The sequence below is a fragment of the Barbus barbus genome (genome assembly GCF_936440315.1).
Source record: "Barbus barbus genome assembly, chromosome: 37".
NCBI lineage: Eukaryota > Metazoa > Chordata > Actinopteri > Cypriniformes > Cyprinidae > Barbus > Barbus barbus.
In genome coordinates, this window is record NC_136715.1 from 14,787,051 (window position 1) to 14,804,375 (window position 17,325).

Consider the following 17,325-nt stretch of genomic DNA (forward strand, 5'->3'; position numbering starts at 1 on the left):
CATTGACAGTTGTTGGCTCCATGAGGAAGGATTCTTGGAGACCAGACATCGCAAGGTTCTCTCCAAATCCTGGTTGGCTCTCTCAGTTTGACCATTGCTCTGGGGATGAAACCCTGAGGACAGACTAACAGTGGCACCCAGCAATTTACAAAACTCTCGCCAAAATTTGGACACAAATTGGGGTCCTCTGTCGGAAACCACGTCCGTCGGGAGGCCATGTAACCGAAAGACGTGGTCAATGACTGTTACCGCTGTCTCCTTGGCTGAGGGTAATTTGGGCAAGGGAATAAAGTGGGCCGCCTTCGAGAATCGGTCCACCACGGTCAAAACTACCGTGTTACCCTGAGAGGGTGGGAGGGCGGTGACAAAATCTAGAGCGATATGGGACCAGGGTCTCGAAGGGACCGGCAGCGGTTGAAGGAGCCCATCTGGGGGTCTATTGGAAGTCTTACCAGTGGCACAAACTGAGCAAGCCAAAACAAAACTGTGAACATCACGAGCCATAAGTGGCCACCAAAATCGTTGCTTGACTAAAGATATAGTGCGACTGACTCCTGGATGACAAGCCACATTGGAACAATGACCCCACTGAATAACGTCGGACCGTAATCCCTCCGGCACAAACAACCGGTTCGGTGGGCAGCCGACCGGAGGCGTTACCCCTTGTAAGGCTGTTTTGACCTTCGATTCGACCTCCCATGTGAGTGTGGAGACAATAAGTGTCTCTGGAAAAATGCACTCGGGAGTAGACGGGCGATCGGAACGGTCAAAAATGCGTGATAAGGAATCGGGTTTGATGTTCTTGGAACCCGGGCGGTACGAGAGAGTGAAATCAAAACGTCCGAAAAAAAGTGCCCACCGAGCCTGCCTGGAGTTCAATCTTTTGGCAGTTCTAATGTATTCTAAGTTCTTATGATCGGTCCATACGATAAAAGGTACCCCTGACCCTTCTAACCAGTGACGCCATTCCTCCAATGCTAACTTGACTGCCAACAACTCTCGGTTACCAATGTCATAATTACTCTCGGCAGGGGACAAACGATGGGACAAAAACGCGCATGGATGCATTCTGTCGTCCGCCGGAGAGCGCTGGGATAGCACTGCACCTACCCCCACCTCTGACGCATCGACCTCCACCACGAACTGACGTGATGGATCAGGGGTGACTAAGATGGGGGCTGAAACGAAGCGGCCCTTCAGTTTGGCAAACGCAGCCTCAGCTGCGTCTGACCACCTGAACGTAGTCCTGGGGGAGGTCAAGGCAGTCAGAGGCGCGGCTAGTTGGCTGAAATTGCGAATAAAACGCCGGTAGAAGTTGGCGAAGCCCAGAAACCTCTGTAGGGCCTTACGGGAATCTGGACTTGGCCACTCCACCACAGCCTTAACCTTGTCAGGATCCATGCGCACTCCCTCGGACGACACAATGTACCCTAGAAAAGGAACAGACTGTGCATGAAAAGCGCATTTCTCCGCCTTGACAAAAAGCCCATTCTCTAGCAACCTCTGAAGCACTCGCCGGACGTGCTGCACATGTTCCTGGAGAGATGAAGAAAAAATCAGTATGTCATCCAGGTAAACATATATGAACTGATCTACCATATCTCGCAGCACGTCATTGATGAGTGCCTGGAAGACCGCTGGGGAGTTGGACAGCCCGAAGGGCATGACCAAGTACTCAAAGTGCCCCCTAGGGGTGTTAAAAGCAGTCTTCCACTCATCCCCCTTCCTAATGCGGACCAAATGATAAGCATTACGTAAATCCAATTTTGTGAAAATAGACGCTCCCTGCAATCTCTCGAAGGCTGAAGACATTAACGGCAAAGGATAGGTATTCTTTACCGTGATGTTGTTCAGTCTCCGGTAATCAATACAAGGTCGCAGGGATCCGTCCTTCTTCCCCACAAAAAAGAACCCCGCCCCCGCTGGAGAAGAGGAGGGGCGGATGAACCCTGCTGCTAGAGAATCAGAAATATATTTCTCCATAGCCTCTCTCTCTGGAACAGAAAGTGAATATAACTTGCCCTTAGGCGGAGACGTACCTGGCAGTAACTCTATAGCACAGTCATAGGGACGATGCGGAGGGAGAGAAGCAGCCCGAGACTTACTGAACACCTCCTTCAGGTCGTGATACTCCGTGGGCACGTTTGACCAATCCACTGTCTCCTCCTGAAACGTAGAAACAGAAACAGACGGACAAGCAGACACAAGACAAGACTCATAACATTCACTGCTCCATTCCGATACTGATTTCTGCTGCCAATCGATCCTGGGGTTGTGTTTGGTGAACCAAGGGTGACCTAAAACAATGGGTGCCAGGGGGGAGTCCAGAATGTAGAATGAGATGGTTTCAGAGTGGTTGCCAGATACAATGAGTGTGACGGGTCCAGTGGTGAAGGAAATGATGGGAAGGGCTTGGCCATTGAGAGCGTGAACAGCGATGGTCTGAGTGAGGGGTAGAAGGGGAGCTTGGATCTTGAGTGCGAATGTGTGGTCCATAAAATTACCCTCGGCCCCAGAGTCCAATAGTGCTTGACAGTCGTGAGTGTGGGCTGACCATCGTAGTCTTACCGGGAGGAGTGTAGATGTTGATGAGGTCTTCTCTGCAGAGATCCCACCCGACAGTAGCCTCAACCTTACTGCCGGGCTGGCCCCTTTAGCCGGGCAGTTGTGAGCAAAATGTCCTGCCGCGCTGCAGTAAAGGCATAGGCCCTGGGATCTCCGCCTCTCCTTCTCCTCCCGGGAAAGCCGAGCTCGCCCGACCTGCATGGGCTCGTGATCGTGGACGGGACTGACCACGTCCCTGCCGCTGGCTCGTAACTCCGGTGTGGCTGCAGGAGCCCGAGCGGATAACAACCGGTGTTCCGCTCGAGTGATTCGGGAATCTACCCGAATCGCCAGCTCGATCAAGCCATTGAGAGTGGTGGGTAAATCCAAGACATAAATCTCTCTGTGGACGCGGTCAGCCAGCCCATGCAGGAACATATCCCACTGCGCCTCCTCGTTCCACTGACACTCTGCCGCCAAAGTCCGGAACTCGATGGAGTAGTCGGCCACCGACCTCTCCTCCTGTCTGAGGTCCGCCAGGACCCGGGCCGCCTCTCTTCCCGCGACCGCACGGTCGAAGACCCTCCTCATCTCGGCGGAGAGTGTCTGGAACGAGGCACAGCATGGATCCTGGTTCTCCCACACCGCCGTTCCCCATAGCGCCGCTCTCCCCGTCAGTAAGGTGAGCACGAATGCCACCTTGCTCCGTTCGCTGCCAAAGGTTCTGGGTTGCAGGGAAAAATGCATCGAACAATGAGTCAAAAATGCTCTGCAAAAATTTGGCTCACCCTTGTATAGTTCGGGAGTGGGTAGGCGGGGCTCTGACAGGGAGACGGTCTCAGGTGGTACGAGGGGAGTAGGCGATGTGAGTGACGCAGTGGGAACTCGCAGATGTTGTAATTGCTGGGTGAGCTCGGACACCTGCGTCACCAGAGCTTGAATATCCCGACCCGATTCGGTCATCCTCCTCTCCTGTGTGTCCATCCGCGACATGCTGCGACGGATGAACTCCTCCAGCAAGGAAGAGGACCCGCTTGCTGCTTCCATCTGTGGTCAGATCGTTCTGTCACGGGAATAATCTGGAGGAAGCAAGGATGCAAGCAAACATAGATTTAATGATGTCAGATGATAATACAAGGAACCAAAGTCTCTCGGGTGGGCAGGTGACGCAGGGACAAAATGGACAGCGTGCTGATGATGAGTGATGACGGTGAATCCAGTGCCGGTGAACATCCAGAAGACGAAAACCACGAAGACTCCACACAGACGAGGACCAGGAACACTGAAGCAGACGGCACACGAGGCACGACACGGAGGACATCAAACAACGATCTGACAAAGAGAGGAGAGTGCGGTGAGGCTTTAAAGGTGAGTGGATTGGCAGCAGCTGGTGCGGGGAGTGAGATCAGCTGGCGCGCTGATGAGCGCCGAGCGGTAACGCCCACTCGCACATCCACACACACACACAGAGAACAACAATTACACGAGACATGAAGAAGCCAGTGAATTCATGAACCGTGACAACTTTACTGATGACTAAATGTATGATGACAGTAGCAGAATGAATTTGGAAGGGTACAAAGCCATCTTGCCTACCAATATTCAAGAAAATGCCACCAGATTCATTGGGAAGTGCTTCATATTGCATCAGGACAATGACCCAAAAACACCCTGCCAGTTCAGTCAAGGAATTTATAAGAGCAAAGAAATGGAAAGTCTTAGATTACCCAAGTCAATCTCCAGATTTAAATCTGATTGAACATGAATTTCACCAGCTGAAGAGGAGAGTAAAGGCAGAAACTCCCCAAAACAAGCAACAATTGGAATTGGCTGCATTAAAGGCTGGGAAAAGTATTTCAAAAGATGAGACCAAGAGTCTGGTGATGTCTATGGGTCACAGACTCCCTCCTGTGATTGTGTGCAAGGGATCTGAAACTAAATAATAGCTTTTAATCTTTTATATCTGCCTTATGTTCAACTGTCCCAATACTTATGCTCACATCAATGAGTGGGATGAACTCTAAAAGTGCTGTTCTTTTTATTTGGTAAAACATGTATGTGTTGAAACGGCTAATAATAAAATGTGACATTCTGTTCTTTTGTCTCATATTCATCTTTTAATCATTTTTGCAAATGTCTTGACTCCACACCCAACAGAGAAATTTTGTCTTTACTGTTCCAATACTTATGGAGGGCACTGTATATATACAGTGTATATATATATATATATACACACACACACACAATATGCTTTTTTTTTTACAAATATGAAAATTCATTTTAAAACCGGATGACTCTATATTATATATTATTATATGCACACACATTCATACATATATATCTAAAAAATAAAAAATACGTGTGTGTGTATGTGTATGTGTATGTGTACATTTTTAAACAAGATTACTCAATTGGATTATTCAAAATATTATTATTATTATATGCCCATATATTCATACATATAAATCTAAAAATATAAATCTATTGCGTTATTTTTATGTTTTATTTTGCATTTAGTACAGCATATATGAAAACACACATGAGCTGTTAAAAATCATGCATGCAGCCATGTGCAGGAGAAGCCTTTCTCTTTCTATAAATAGACTCCCATTTGCTTGCCTGTATCTGACTAGCCATGGCTGCTTTTACTGCAGCTGAAGCCAGGGTATTAAACTACATTATCAATGCATTAGAAGTCACTTACATTGTATAAAAAGACTTCCTCTGATGTCGGCTAACACTTGCAACTCTCACTTCCTGTATTTTTTGTTAGTACAGTTCTCACGCTGATAAGCAGAACGTGCATCCAAATGAGATTATTGGTTTGAGGCCATTCAGCAGGTGCAGACGTAGATGACTTGCATGTTGCCTGAAACTGACACTAAGGGCATTGTGTTCCTTAATCAGTCTGAGTAGCCGTGTGCTGCGCTTAAGGACACCTGCCTGACATGCAGTGATGACTTTGAGATGACACTCCGATAGCATTTACAGCCGTGCCCTTTTCTTTCGTGTCATGTAGGATCTAGAAGTTGATATTTGCACAGGTCATGCCCCAAGGCACCTCTGTTATGTACATGGTTAACACCCTCCACTTGGGCCTTCTATTACTTTCTTTCCTCTGTTTGTTTAACTCTCATTTTGATTTAAAGAACGGCCTGGAGCATTTAACAATGAAAGTCGTTCTTCAGTAGAGGAAAATATATTGTTCAGTTCATACAGGTTAGGTAGGTTTTATCTGTTTGATTGCTCAAAGCAGGCTTAATTGTTCTGTCAAAACAGAAACTGTAACTTGCATTTTTGTTTATTTAACAAAATAATATTTTGCCAGACCTTTTTTTTATTCATCACAAGGAGCGTTCCAGAAAAATATGTTGCCAGACAGTGTTTCTTGTGCATTCACAGGATATCCGGTTTGCGTTTGATGTCGCTTCTGCTCAGTCACTGCTAAAATCTGAAAGATGCAATTCACAGCTTTCTCGCTGTAAGGTGATTTCTGTCTCAGACCTGAAACTAAATCATGTGTCTGCAGATGAAGATGATTTTAAAAACATGCATTTCTATTGATGCATGAAACCTGCAATGGAGTGTTTTGTCAAGCTAACTGATCAGGGTTTGCATTTTACCTTTATTGATAATGCAGCTCCTCGTTAGTATAGTGGACAGTATCTCCGCCTGGGTTTGATTCCCGGGAGTGCTAGTTCTTTACGGGGAAGTCGTGGCCTAATGGTTTACAAGTCGGACTCGTAATCCAAAGGTTGTGGGTTCGAGTCCCGGGCCTGCAGGTTGGGGGAGTGAATGTCCAGCGCTCTCTCCACCCTCAATACCACGACTGAGGTGCCCTTGAGCAAGCCACCGAACCCCCAACTGCTCCCCGAGCATAAATGGCTGCCCACTGTTCCGGGTGTGTGTTCACGGTGTGTGTGTGTGCACGTTGGATGGCTTAAATGTAGAGCACGAATTCTGAGTATGGGTCACCATACTTGGCAGTATGTATGTCACGTGCATATGTAGCTCAGATGTGGGTCGGCTCTCTGAATGACAGCAGGTACTGTGAGCCTCAATGAATAGACAGGAGAGATCCCACACATTACCTATCACACACACTTATGATGCACACTTATGATGTAATTTATTAGAATTACAACTCCCGCGTTCACTGTCACATGCGCTCTTACACACTTTCTCCAGCAAAAAAACATTAATTCTCCCACAGACAATCAGGATTCTTCCCTCACTGTGTTTCAAGAGAAGATCAGCGCTCATTCATATACTCACACTGAAAATGTGACGGCATATTGGATGTCGTGTAGATGCATCTGCAGTCAAACACACACAATATTTCAGAAAGAGACCATCAGGAGCAGAGTGAACATTTAAATTGGTCTCCATTGTTTTGCCCCATTGTTCCAAAAGGCCACTTTCTCTGCTTTGGATGTGAGGAAGGGAGGGAGAAAGATATATTTAGCAGCTCACAGTCCTCTGGTCACAAATACAGGAATTCCTGAGAGATTTTGGTTGTATGCACCAAAGAATTAAAGTTATTGGGAGAAAAATAAAGAATGAGGATGTCAAAAAAATATACACTGTGTCTTTACTTGTCAGTGTTAATAAAGCATATCAGAACTGTAGATTGATTGTGGGATGGCAGGGGATTAGTTTTTAACTAGTGGATGTGTAAATCTTGCTTATTGATCAATGGTAGATGGAGAGACTGGAAGTGTTTGAGAAAACCGCTTTGAAAACTGTCATTATTTTTGCAGTATTGTTTTGTGCCACTAGAGGCACAGAAATGACACAATTTTTCATTAAATTAATGGCACCATGCAGGCTTCATTTTCTTTATGCACAGTTTCATTTTTTACCTTCTGTGGTTGAACTATGACACGTGTTTTTGGATAATCTCACACAATTGATAATTGTCTCACACACAATACAAAAACAGAGAATTTGAAGAAGTGAATATGACATATATTGCATGAGCGATTGCACAGACCATGAGATAACACTTCTCTTCACAGAACACTGACTATAGGATGTCACAGTGGCTCTTTCTCTTTGCCTTTTAAGTTTCCTAAAGAAAGTTTGTTTCAGAAATTTGTAACCTCTCCTCGTCTCTGCAAACTCAGCAAAAAATAAGTATGAGAATGGTAAAACATGATTCAACTGCGTCTCTGATTACGTAGTAAAATGGGGCCAGAGTTGGTAAACTTGCTTCATTTCCATGACTCAGCACACACTGTTCATTTCAGTGAATCCATTCCAAACAAACGTTTCATTTGTGTCAACACTGGCCACTGAAATATTTTAGTGAAAATAGGTGTTCATATATATATTTGAGCATATACATTTAAGATAATTAAATAGCATTATTCTTTGGCTAATTTAGCGGGGGAAAACATGCCTACATTCATTTCAAGTGGATTTTACTGTATTTTACTTGTTGCATTAATCATTTTGATTGTAATTAGCAACAATTGCTAAAATTATTAAGGAAAAATCTGCTAAATCTAAATATTCTACATATTATGTATTATCAAAAGTAAATAAATAGTGTAATAAAATGTAATAAAAATATAATTGTTTTGGCTATATTGCCCATGTAGTGCTTCTGTGTAAATTTAGGTCTGACATTTAAAGTAGAACCCCCCCCTCCACTGAGGATTTTGCGTCGCTTCATTCGGCGAGGTGTCTCTTTCGTGCCACCACATACCACAAGAAGCAACAGCACAAGTGCAGCAGTATTGCACATTTCCTGTCTGCAGATTCAGTCTTTCATAACAAGCTGTCTCATTTGAGAAGATTTCTAAACTTTCCGCCCATTGAGCTTGTTCGGGCCAGGCAGAAGTTAATTTGTTTGCTAAGCGTCCAGATAAATTCTTCTTCCTCTCCGCTCATGCTTAATGTTTGTGTGTTCATGTGTGTATGAGTCTGTCTCTTTCTGCTCAATGAGACATAGAGCTGTCATGCTGGCGCCCCAGGGATCTTGCTTTTTCATTCTTATTGTTTCATCCAAGAAAAGAAGAGAGAAACTCACTTTGCGTGTATTACTGGGGATGCAGCTAGTAGCTAAAAATACCTCCGACAGAATCTTTGTTGCTAAGGCTTGCTCAGCAACTGAACTGGATGTCACTCCCCCTAGAAAACCCCTCCAAGAGAACCGTTTCTTTCTGTCACTGGAAATGATGGCATATTTAGTGTCACGTGCCCCGTCATAATTCCTTCCCATTATATATATACCCATCCCTATTTCTACCCATTAGAGTGAATGTGTGACCCTACCAATGATTTTGTCATATCAGTGCTCATTTTTAAATATTTGGAGGACAATATATTTTTTATTGTTTTTATTTGATCAAAAATACAGTAAAAGCAGTAATATTGTGAAATAATATTGCAATTTTAAATAACGGCAATTTATTTTTTTATGTGTGACCCTGGACCACAAAATCAGTCGTAAGGGTCTATTTTTTGAAATTGAGGTTTTTTTTTTTTGTTTTTTTTATTTTATAATATCGGTAAATAAGCTTTCCATGGTTTGTTAGGCTATAACAATATTTGGTCGAGATACAACTATTTGAAAATCTGGAATATGAGTGCAAAAAAATCTAAATATTGAGAAAATTGCCTTTAAAGTTGTCCAAATTAAGTCCTTAGCGATGCATATTACTAATCAAAAATTAAGTTTTGATATATTTATGGTAGGAAATTTACAAAATATCTTTATGGAACATGATTTTTACTTAATATCCTAATGATTTTTTCCATAAAAGAAAAATCGATAATTTTGACCCATAGGCTGTTGCTACAAATATACCCGTGCTACTCATGACTGGTTTTGTTGTCCAGGGTCATATATATATATATATATATATATATATATATATATGAAGAGTTCAGATGCAAAACCCTCTAAGTGCCATCTGAAATTTTCTTCTAAAATGAGCATTTTTATCAAGCTCCTATATTTATGATCAGTTATTTCACTTTAATTGTATAGAAAAGGACCTATACATTGCCATTAGAGTAAAATTACTGAACCTGATAAAAAATTTCAGATGGCACTTAGAACCTTTTGCATCTGAACTCTTCATATATATATATATATATATACACACACACACACACACACACACACACACACTGTTGAACACAGACTGAGGGAATAAATAGCACATCCTTTGGGATTTGACTGCACGAGAGCAATACAATGACAGGTGTTTCTCCCTGTTGTTTATTGATGATTCTTTGTGGATCAGTAGAGCACTCGTCAGAGGCCAAAAATGTATTTGCAAGACTCTAGTCTAGACTTAGACTCTAGTCTTGTCTCAATCAACCTGGATTTGTTTAAAGAAGTCAAGAGGCATTCAAACTGTTACTGTCATCCTGTACACAGAGAGAGACGGAGAGATTGATATCTATAGCACTCAATGAGTCACATTGCCCCCTGGAATCTGATCAATAAGAGTAGTAGTAATGTTCAAACATAAATATCAATGTATATGTTTGTTTCAATGTATATATATATGTTTCTTGAGCAGCAAATAAGCATATTGATTTCTGATTCATAAAGGTTCGTGTGACACCGAAGACTGGTGTAATGATGTTGAAAATTCATATTTGAATCACATATTTTAAAAACTGTTATTTTAAATTACAATAATATTTCACAGTATTACTGATTTCACAGTTTTTTTTTTAACAAATGAATGTTCACCAAAAAATCAGCTAGTTGAGAGTCCATCCAGTGCGACTAATACAGCACCTTCACGTCAATTCATCTGTACTGTCAAGTTACGTCATGACAAATGCTTATAATGTCAACATCAGCTTTTCTGCGGTGTAGATGCTGATGGCCTTTTCCTCCACAGCTCATTAATGTCATACAAGGCCTCTACTGTGTTTGATATAAAGATGTTTTTTATCTTGGTTTTAGAATGTCACAAGAGAGGAAGACGAAGAGAAGCCAACATCCCTCACAGAAGAAGAGATTCAAGCTAAAATAGATGACTACAACTCCAAAGTGACAGAGAATGGAATGAAATTAGTGAGTACTAATTTGTCAACAAAGCATTTGTAGTTTGAGAATTTACAGTGAGAAATGACCTGACTGAAGTTGCTTTGCTATCCTCCAGAGCTCAGATGGCACATACACTGGTTTCATAAAGGTTCACTTGAAGTTGCGCAGACCCGTGACTGTATTTTCTGTGGACGGGAAGTCGCCAGGACCGTGTTCCTCTTCTGATAGTTCAGATAATCGCACATCCTTTTACCTGCCCAGCGATACCGTTAAACAGCTACACATCAGCAGTACCACCACGGTCAGGGAGGTCATCCAGGGCCTGCTGAAGAAGTTCATGGTACAGGATAACCCAAGCAAGTTCGCCCTCTACCGCCTGACCCGTCGAGACAGCCAGGGTAAGCATTCAAGGGAAGAGGAAATATACTTTAGTATTATATTGTACTACTGCCATGTATAATACTAAGGTATTGTTTGCTTGATTTTTCAGATCTTTTCCAGAAGTTGCAGTTATCAGAATGCCCACTCCACTTGAGGCTGTTAGCAGGTCCTGATCTAGAGAACTTGTCTTTTGTACTCAAAGAAAATGAGACTGGCGAGGTGGAGGTGAGCTTTCCTATTCTGTTTAAAAGTGTACGATTTTTTAGTAATATTTGCCCACCACCATAAATATGATCAAGTATTTTAATCATTTAATGAAATCATTTTACTAACATACATATTATATATATATACATGTATATGTGTATATATACATAGAAAATACAGTTTGTACAGTATAAAAACCATTACGCCTATGGAGAGTCCTTACAAGGATAGTTGACCAGACGTGTGTGTGTTTTATACTTTTTTCATCTGCTCTATCGTTATGAATATAAACTCATTTTAGATTTAATCACACAATTTGCAATGGATTCAAGGTACACATTTACATTTGATCGATTTTTACTTTTCCTGGTAATCGAAACCCTAACCTTGGCTTTTCTAGTGCCGTACTCTGCTGTTTGAGAAATAGGAAACTACAAAGCAGAAAAAATATATTTGTACATAATTATTTTTTTTTAGCCTGCTTTATCATTATGAAAATAAAAGCAAATTCTTGCTATGATTTTTTTTTAATATTATTTTTCATGATAATGTAATTAATTTGTGAATTTATATAAAAATATAAAAATCTATCTGTTTTCATTCTTTGTTTCCACTGAAACTGAAACAAAACTAAATGAATGTTCTGATCAACACATTGACAGAAGCCATGCAATTAACCTAACACATGCAAACAAAAAAGTAGGTTTAATATACAGTTCTATTTCAGACAAATTTGCTAATAACGTGTTCTGTCTTTTTTCAGTGGCATGCATTTTCAGTCCCTGAGCTGCAGAACTTCCTGATCATCCTGGAGAAGGAGGAGAAGGAGCGCATGCGGCAGGTGGAGCAGCGGTACGCTGCCTACAAGGAGAAGTTGCTTCAGGCTCTGGGTCAAGTCGAGAGCAAACCGGGCTAATGTAGGACAACGAATCTCCTTCACCCCACTGAGCCAACACTGGGCCAGCCTGGAGGACCAGTAGCCCAACAGACAAACTCAAAACCTCCACTCAGGACATTGTACAAGCTCTCAGCATGCTTCTGTGACCTTTAACACCCAAAGATGGGCAAAGGGATCGAGACATGACTAAGACGAAGAGGAGGTTGGAACTAACGATAGTACTTCAAGAGTAATCCTACTCTCCAGAAATGGCACACTGTTGAAAGCCCAGGAATATGTTTCTGGCAGTCATGCTTTTTGATATGAATGTTTCATTTTTTTCTCATTTTTTCTACATTGACCCTGTCTGTTTGTGTTTTTTACATGCTGCTGCTATTGCTGCTACTGCAAGTGTTACTTAGAGCATGACTTTCCCTTTGGTCTCTCTGCTTGTGTCTACCGCCTGTCCTCTATCAGGGAATATCTATATGAAAGAGCAGAGTAAAAAAAGTGTTTCCTGTCCGAAAAGGAAGTGGGGAGACTTAAGTTATAGAAAACAAGATGCCTGCGAAATATCAGAGGACAAATAGTAACCTTATCCACATATCAAATTATACAGTTCATAAACAATTGTAACATGCTCCTGTAAAAAAATAATAATAATTATACTGTTTATACTGGAGATTGTCTTAATATAACTATAAACATACTGTATTACTGATAATGTTCCACCCACCCTACAGCTCAATATTTCACCCCATGGATTCAAAATATCTCTTTCTATTTAAATGATCAAAATGGCTGCACATCTCTGTCATGAAGCTCACTAGCCACTATATCTATTTAAAAAAAAGTGTTTGAATCGATCTGGGCTGCTGAGCATGTTCAGACGCAGACATTTTGAGCTCATCTGGTCCCACGTCGACTGCTACTCTATTGAAAAAGACTGTTCGGGTGTCCCATGAAACCACTTCAGTCTCTCAAGTGCACCACCAGTACTTAATGTGCAGGGAGCATGAGTGGATGTGAGGATTGTGAGCTGTGTTTATCTTGTAAGCTTTTCTGAATCACTTCGGCTTTTAGCACATACAGTAATACACAAGGTCATGTTAGATTAGAGGGCATCTCCTAGATCAGCACTCTGAAAAGCTCTGCGGATCCAAACCACAAGCATCTCAATCTGTATTACACCAAAGGAAAGCAGAACAAGCTCCCTGTATTGTAATTACAAAATAAAGTGAAGTCAGGATGTCTGTGATTTCCACACCAACACAAACCGGTCCGAGTGGACCTACAGTATGTACAGTAGTCAATATTACTCTGTACAGGGAAATTGAGATGGAGTTTACTTTTCTTTTCTTTTTTTTTTGCCTTTGAAAATAAGCATATTTTATTGCGCGTCTGCTGAATTTTTGGATGTGCATGTGAATTTAATGTGTCTGTGACACTGAGGGAATTTATTATTTGTGAAGAGCATTCAAAAGCACTGAAGCGGTTTTCCATATTGGTGGGGAATAACTGTGAACCCGCAATTTGATGTTCTAGGCACTAATATTTAATTTCTCTTCTCCCTTAAAAACACATTTAAGTCTGAGTCTCTCAAATAATCAAACAGGACATCTTTAGCAAGCAGATTTGTGATGGCAGAGGTCTGAGTTATAATTCGGACTGGTATGTTTGTAGAGGCACTTTAAAGTCATGCGTTTCCATTTGGATCACTCTGCCCATGTGCTCGGCCTGTATATTTTGATCTTGCTGGACTGGAAGTATCAGTTCTACTCTAAGCAAGGGGCAGGGCCTTGTATGTCTGCTCAGGATGCTTCTCCCTGACAGCCATGTTCCTGCTGGCAGTGCCTTTAGTCTCTGTAGCTTATCTTGACTGTGTACTGTACATATGCTCTAGATGTCCTTCCCTATAACTCCACGTTGAGAGAGTTCACACATAATCAGTGGCAGTAGCCAGGTGCTTTCAACGTCTGAGCCTTTAAGACCATGTGAGACTTTTTGGGACTAGTGTAAAATGTTAAAGTATGTGTGTGTGTGTGTGTGTGTGTGTGTGTGTGTGTGTGTGCATGTGTGTGTTTGTTTAATTTATTTTTGGCTTAGTTTCAGTGTGTGTAAACTTGAATATGTGGACAAATCAGTACTATTGGGCAATCTTTTTTGTTTGTTTTTTTGTTTTGGAGTATCACATGTTTAAAATGTCTAGTAAGCTGTAAATATACTGAAGAATTAAATAAAAGGTCACCCTTTCATGGTGATGAGTCTTTTATTTACACTGAAATGAATGAAGCAACTCACTGGGGTTATGAACAAATCGTTTAAATTATAAATAAAAAATAAATAAATGTAATGTTAAAAATAATATTTTTGTAAAAAAAACAAGGATTATTGGAGTATGTCTTACAAGTCTTTCTACCTAAAAATGTCATGGTTTATGTAATGTTTTATTTAATGTGTTAGTTGCTGATTTTTTTGTAATTTACTATCAATTTCTGAGTGAAATCATTTCTGCATCAATATTTTTATTCAGTGTTCTAACAATTCTGAAATTTAAACTATAAAAATGCCTTTTGATCTTGTATGGGTACAGATCCTGCCTTTCCTCGTCGATCAAGTAACGTTACTACATCTGCTCAGGCCCGCTGGGTTCGCTACTTTTCTCCTACAGCCCGCGAGGACTTTTTATATATCTGTTTTCCAGAAAGCAGTTAAGTCTACTAAATTAAAATTTCTTTCTGAAATTGTCTCAAATAATCACCATAGACCACGAGTTTTATTTTCAACTATAGACGCTGTTTTAAATCCTTCTGTTGATGTTTTCCCTGATGTCTCTGATCTCCTATGTGAACTGTCGTTGTTTTGTTGAGAAGACGACAAAGGTTAAGAGCACAATCACTTGTAACTTCTCATGCTCTTCCTGAAACAACTAGGTGCTCTTCTATTTGGAGCATGTTTGATTTAATTAGCCTTCAGACCTGCAAAGATATTATTGATCATCTGAAACCAACTATTTGTCCTTATGATAGTACTTCATCACAATGTTTTAAGCAAATTGTTGATACCATAGGGCCTGATCTCCTGTTTTTTATTAACGTGTCTGAGTACTGGTACGGTCCCTGACTGCCTAAAACATGCTTCAGTCTCCTCTTTTGAAGAAACTAAATCTTGATGTGTCTGATTTAGATCATTTCAGACCAATTTCTAATCTCCCTTTCATTTCAAAAATATTGGAAAAGGTTGTATTTACTCAACTACATTCTTTTCTGGAATCTAATTCACTATACGAGACTTTTCAGTCAGGATTCAGAAAACTTCACAGTACTGAATCTATTGAAAGTTACTAATGACATTATGCTGGCTACAGATAATGGGAGTGCTGTTGCTCTGGTCCTTTTAGATCTCAGCTCAGCTTTCGATATGGTTGATCATACAATTCTTATTTCCCGATTGGAAGATCTTGTAGACATGCAGGACACCGTTTTAAAATGGTTTCAGTCCTTTTTAAATAACAGGAAGTTTTCTGTATGCATTGGAAAACACACTTCCTCAGCAGCACATCTCTACTGTGGTGTTCCGCAGGGATCTATTCTTGCTACAACACTGTTCTCTATATACCTGCTGCCATTTGGCTCCATCTTTTTAAAATATGGCGTATTTTTTACTTATATGCTGAAGACACCCAATTGTACCTGCCCATTAAACATAATGATTCAAGCTCCATAGAGGTCCTGCTGGCCTGTTTACAGGAAGTGAAATTATGGCTTACACAAAATTTTCTTGCCTTAAATGAGAATAAAACCGAAGTAGTACTGTTTGGTCCAAGTGATTTCTATGACTTAGGTGATGTTGACCTTGGCGACTTAAATTCTTATGTCTATGTGTGAAAAATCTAGGTGTGTTGTTCGATTCAGGTCTCAAGTTCGATAAACAGATTCATTCTGTTGTTAAGTCATGTTTTTATCATTTACTACGCCTCGCAAAATTTAAACCTTTTCTTTCTCTAAAGAATTTTGAAATAGTTGTCCATGCATTTATTACTTCACGCCTTGACCACTACAATGCACTCTATTATGGAGCTAACCAATCTTTGATTGGATGCCTTCAAATAGTTCAAAATGCTTTTTTTTTAAAGCATTATGCGGCCTTGCTCCAACTTATTTATTAGATCTTTTACGTTGTCATAATCCGTCCAGGGCACTTAAAACCAGCAACCTTGGAGTGCTTTCTGTTCGTCGATCGAGGTTAAAAGATCGTGGAGACCGTGCTTTTGCGATAGCGGGCCTTAAACTCTGGAATAGTCTGCCGGCATCAATCCGAATGGCATCATCACTCTCCTCTTTTAAATCTAAACTTAAAACACATCATCTGAGTGTGGGTTCTTAATGTATTATTCTAATTTTATGTATGCTGTCATAGATTGTTAAAGATTCTGTTTTTTATTTAAGCTTATTGATCTGTACAGCACTTTGGTCAACCTTGGGTTGTTTTTAAATGTGCTTTATAAATAAACAATGAAATTAAATTAAATAAATAAAAATATGTTTAGAAATAATAAGAAATATATATATATATATATATATATATATATAAATTGAAATGAGGCAACTAACTTGGGTTACTCATAAATTTGTAGTTTTAATTATTAGAAATGCAAAATAAATGCAATTTTAGAAATATTAAAACAATAATTTAAACTGAAATACATAAATTATTACAAAAATGTATATTTTATTAAAGTTAAAAAACACTATAGGGGCATGATATTACATTTTAGCTTTAAAAATCATGTTATGGTAATATTCTGCATCACAAACTTTTACTTGCTATATTTTGTGACTGATATAAGTTAGCATATGTTTTTTATCTATAGAAAATAGACCAGTTTTACATCAATACTTGTGTAGCATCAAGGTTGCACAAGTCATACACAACCAGCAGAGGGAACCCTAATCATGTAGTTTAAATGCATACACATCTTGCTCCTGGTGCAAAAGATGCCCAAAAATTATTTGTAATGGAGAGAAGCATGGTTATAGAACTTGTAATCTGTTAGATACTGTGCATACTAAACTATGTATTTATATGGTACTGTGTAGCAGTACAAGGACAGCAGTGCACAAGTACTATGTTTTCACAACTACTCTGTTGTGTCTAGAACAAATAAGAAAGGCCAAAGGTCAGATAGTGCATTGTGCACGTTTGTGTACCCATGGCAGTTTACAAGAAAAGCACGCTACTTTCAGTTGTAAACTTAGTTTGAACTGGCCCCGTGCTTTAAATAAAATCCACCTACAGG

The 17,325-nt window shown here is 40.5% G+C and overlaps 1 protein-coding gene across 1 annotated transcript in view; it reads left to right on the top strand.

The window, feature by feature from the left end:
* The window catches only part of LOC306857178 (ras association domain-containing protein 5-like), a 46,258-nt gene extending 31,979 nt beyond the window's left edge, over positions 1 to 14,279 (top strand). Inside the window, exons 3-6 of the mRNA XM_079396955.1 lie at positions 10,478 to 10,588; positions 10,677 to 10,959; positions 11,052 to 11,167; positions 11,913 to 14,279. Coding sequence (XP_079253081.1) covers positions 10,478 to 10,588; positions 10,677 to 10,959; positions 11,052 to 11,167; positions 11,913 to 12,065 — 663 coding nt within the window. The 3' untranslated portion in view covers positions 12,066 to 14,279. The remainder of the gene's footprint in view (positions 1 to 10,477; positions 10,589 to 10,676; positions 10,960 to 11,051; positions 11,168 to 11,912) is intronic.
* Positions 14,280 to 17,325: the final 3,046 nt, after the last annotated feature.